The sequence below is a fragment of the Copadichromis virginalis genome, linkage group LG5 (genome assembly GCF_057382275.1).
Source record: "Copadichromis virginalis isolate Kocher_CV1m ecotype Utaka linkage group LG5, C_Virginalis_male_GT1.1, whole genome shotgun sequence".
Taxonomy (NCBI): Eukaryota; Metazoa; Chordata; class Actinopteri; order Cichliformes; family Cichlidae; genus Copadichromis; species Copadichromis virginalis.
The window spans coordinates 1325510-1329957 of record NC_140622.1 but is presented as its reverse complement, the minus strand read 5'-3'; the positions used below and the strand labels follow the sequence as shown (position 1 = coordinate 1329957).

The 4448-nt window shown below is 39.7% G+C and overlaps 1 protein-coding gene across 1 annotated transcript; it reads left to right on the top strand.

Annotated features, from left to right (window-relative positions):
* The first annotated feature begins 273 nt into the window (after nucleotides 1-273).
* LOC146708704 (uncharacterized) lies at nucleotides 274-3049 on the top strand. The gene is made up of 4 exons (XM_085457919.1): nucleotides 274-386; nucleotides 1167-1434; nucleotides 1802-2926; nucleotides 3039-3049. The coding sequence occupies exons 3-4, from the start codon at nucleotides 1813-1815 to the stop codon at nucleotides 3047-3049; spliced, it is 1125 nt and encodes a 374-aa protein (XP_085314045.1). The 5' UTR covers nucleotides 274-386; nucleotides 1167-1434; nucleotides 1802-1812.
* Nucleotides 3050-4448: the final 1399 nt, after the last annotated feature.

The following is a 4448-nucleotide window of genomic DNA, read 5'->3' as shown; positions in this document are numbered from 1 at the left end:
GCACTCGCATCAGTAAATACTAGTGCAGCCGTACACTCTAAAAAGTGTATTTCAGCAGTAGTTGAAGTTATGTAAAGTTCAGAGTCAGTTTCATTAAGATTTCTGCTTTAGTGGAGCCAGTCTAAATTTGTGGAGTATATCAACTTGTTATTACGTGTTGTTCCCTCAGTACACATGTAACCTGCTATTCTCATTAGAGTCAACCTGCATCAATTAGGTTTCTCCTGACGCAGTGCATCTGATGTCATGACGTCTCCGCCTTCTCCAGAATTTTCTACTTGCGGTTGAGAACAACAATTTGAGAGGCACTTGGCTGCAGGCAGGACCTCGTGAACAATTTGGTCAATAAGGTAACGAAGATATTACTTTTTCCATAGTCCTTGAAGGTAAGTCAAATGTAGAACACATATTTTAATATATTAGATATAAAAATATTCCAACTGTATTGTTAAGTTTGTTAAGTGTTTAGTAAACTGACCTGACCAAACCGCTATCATTCAGCCCTGCTAACATTAGCGAAATGTCAGACCTGTTGGTAGTTTGTGCTTGGACATGTAGGTTAAGTTAGTAGTTTTCCGGCGGTACTCTCTTGTTTTAATATCGTAACGCTAGCTTAAAGTTGTGTATTCATGCAGTGTGTCGGTGTTGGCTTACTGTTAGTTATTCATTAGCATTAGCACATTATAGCGGCAAGCTGGGCCGCGGTTCTCTTCAGAATACGTTACTTCGGGCGTGCGCATTTATACACGAGTGGTTGTTCGCAGTATGCCTGTCGGCGCGAATAGTTCACGCGGTCACGGCCACGGGTGATGTAGGAGGTAAAGTTTAGCTGTGGTGGCTCCAGGAAGCATGCATTTACTGCCGCTTGCATTGCTTTCAATGTACATAACGTTAAGAAGGCGAGGAGAAAGGGTGCGTGCAGCGCTCGTACACGCACGGATCAGCCGTGTGAGAGGGAGATGGTGTGCGGCAGAAAATCAAAATTAGAAATCATAGAAGAAAGTATTACGCTATTGAACACAGAAAATACAGCCATCAGATTTCTTGTAGACCTAGCACACTTCTGGTCTGTGTCTGAATACATATATAAGTACATAGATGCAGATGAACACTGTAAACATGATGAAAGATCGACAGACTAACTCGAACATATCTTTAATCTTTAGGACTTTGGGTAGCGCTTCCTTTCCTTCCTGTCAACCTCTCCAGAGGGGTGTCTGCTGATGGCAGAAAGATTACATCACCTCTGGTTGGAACCCTGGACAGTGCCACAACCTTTGGCTTGGTGTCCAATGTGACGCCCCATCGCCACCTTCTGACCTAACTTCTTCTCAGCTCTGTGACTACTTCAAGAGGGGCATTCCTGTGTGGAGGCGTGCCAGGCAGCTCGTTTTACCTGTGAACTTGCGTACTTTCAGTTTATCAACAACAAAGGTATGCAAGTTCAAAATAGTAATGTCTCATTTAAACTTAATTCAGTTTTACACTGAACAGGAATCGGCTTTATATATAAAACAATTGCAAAAAAAAAAAATGTACCTATGGGCATTTGGGTTTTGTTTTTAAACTTTTGTTTTGAACTTATCCCTTTAAAATCTAATTAGAGAGGGCTGGCTACATTTGATGAATACATTTTGTGTTTAAATGATTCGCTTTGTGTTGGGCAATGTGGCAAAAAGCTGAGATGAGATCTAGTCTCATATCACCATATTGATATATTGTAATATTGCCCAACTCTCCCTCTGTGTTTTCTCAAATTATTTATATACACCCAGTAAAGCGTGTCTCTTTGTTCCTCCAGTGCTATGCTTCATGTGGAGATGCAAGGACTGTGGGACAACATTAACAAAAAGATCTGAATTGCTCAAACACTACAAACTGATTCATAGGCATTACGGACGAGGCCACTCATATCCATGCACTTATTTAAATTGTGCATGTAGGTTCAAGACTTGGAACGCCCTACTGAGCCATCTATCAAGAAATCACCCTGCCCAACAAGCAGTCTCCAAAGCTGCGTCCACATTCACTTGCCATATTTGTGGCCATAATCAACTCTCCACAGAAAGAGAATATTTTCAACATATCTATCAGCATCTTAAAAATAAGGAGACTGTAACATGTGTGTTCCAAAACTGTGAATATAAAACCAATGTCTATGAGAACTTCAAAAGTCATAAATACAGAAAACACTCTGGTACAGTGAACACATTTAAGCCTGGAATAAGTTCTGTTGATGAATCTTGTGCCAGTGTTGCCAGTGATATTTCAGATGTGGAAATTATAGAGAGTGATGTAAATTTAAATTCTGCTTTTGACAATGGGTATTCTGAAAACTTAGAGAAGGATATTGAGCTTAAAATTGCTTCAGTGCTCCTTAAGTTGGAACACATCTTTCTTGTGTCTAATGCAGCTGTAGATGAGCTTTTGCAGGAGTTAAACTATTTGATTGGTTCTGTTTCTGTGGCGATTACCCAAAAGACTATTAGCCAAGTATTACAAGACAACGGATGCCAATTTGACCAGTCAGTTGTTGAAAAGCTAGCCAGTGTACTCTGTGAGACAAACCCTGTAAAAAAAGCAATTGGAGATAAAGGTCCACTTTCCAGTCCTTGGAGACGAAAAGCATACTATAAGAGCCACTTTAAAGTAGTGGAACCAGTGGAATATATACTTGACCGAAAAAATAACAAGTCATTCCAATATATTTCAATTTTAAAGTCTTTGCAGCATATTCTTGACTGCCAGACAATCTTGGATCAGGCTGTTAATTTGAATACTGTAGATAATCAGCCTCAAAAAACTTATGTGCACTACAAAACTATCTTCGATGGTGACTTCTTCCATGAAAATGGACTGTTGTCCAAGCAGGAAAGCATTTCATTGATATTATACATTGATGAATTCAAAATATGTAATCCCCTTGGTACATCACGGAGGAAGCATAAAATTTGTGGATTGTACTGGGTTTTGGGTAATTTGCCACCAGGCTGTAATTCTGCTTTAACCTCAATCTATTTGGCTGCTTTAATCAAAAGTAATGATCTGAAGTGCTATGGGTATGAGAAAGTGTTAAAACCTGTAATTAATGATCTTGTAATTTTGGAACAGAGTGGGATATTTCTGTCAAAGTTGGGCAGAACAGTAAAAGGCACTGTTCAGTGTGTTGTTGCCGACAACCATTGGTGCACACAGTATTGCTGGATTCTTTGAAAATTTCTCAGGGACATACGTATGTAGATTTTGCACTGCAGAAACATCAGAGTTCCAGACTATTGAAGTCAGAAGTGAAGTCTTTACTTTAAGAACAAAAGACATTCATGCAGATCATTTACGAATTATCGAGGAAAACAAATGGCCCAGTTATTATGGTGTGAAATCAAAGTGTATTTTGTCAAAGCACCTCTCACATTTTGATGTTACCACTGGGTTTCCACCTGATGTTGTACATGATCTTTTTGAGGGAATTGTTCCTTTTGAACTTGCGCTTTGCCTCAATTTGTTAATCAAAAAAAAGTATTTCACATTATGTACATTGAATGAAGCAATATCATCTTTCAACTTTAAGTGGGCTGACAAAACAAATCGACCTCATCCTGTGGCTCTCAGTTTTGCATCCAAAAAAAGTGTAGGAGGGAATGCACACGAGAACTGGAGTCTTATCAGATTTTTGCCTTTGTTCGTTGGGCAGAGTGTACCCTGTGAGGAGCCTGCTTGGCACATCTTAACAGACTTGAAGGACATTGTTGATCTTGTTGTCAGTCCTGTTCATACTGAGGACTCCATTGCATATCTTGGTTTTAAGATCTCCGAGCACAGAATCAAGTTTCAAGAGGTTTTCCCAGATGTTAATCTTAAACCAAAGCACCACTACTTGGAACATTATCCATACTTGATCCGTAAGTTTGGGCCACTGGTTGCACTATGGACTATGCGATTCGAAGCAAAGCATAGTTTTTTTAAAAGAGTTGCAAGGAACATCAGATGCTTCAAAAATGTACTTCTTTCCCTTTCACAGAGACATCAGTATCAGATTGCATATCATTTGCATGCAATTAGCTTTGCCAAACCCCCACTGGAAGTAACAGATGTTTCCACTGTTCACATTGATGTTCTTAACAAGGACATCTCAAATGCACTGAGACAGAAGTCTCCAGATATGGACAATGTGTGCTTGGCTAAAAGTGTAGCATATAATGGAATAATCTACAAGTGTGGGATGATCTTGATCCACGGCTCACTGGGAGGACTGCCAGAGTTTGGTGAAATCATCCAAATGGTGATACTGCAGGACAAACTAATCTTCATTCTGAAAAAGCTTAGCGGATGGTATATGGAATACTACAGAGCTTATGATCTCAAAACATCACCAAGCAAAGAAGTGGAACTTGTTGAGCCACAAGAACTGCATGATACCTACCCACTGGCAGACTACAATATTAGAGGGC

Excerpts from the sequence above, each read along its gene's own strand:
- LOC146708704 (XM_085457919.1), top strand. The coding sequence starts at position 1,813 with ATGTGGAGATGCAAGGACTGTGGGACAACATTAACAAAAAGATCTGAA.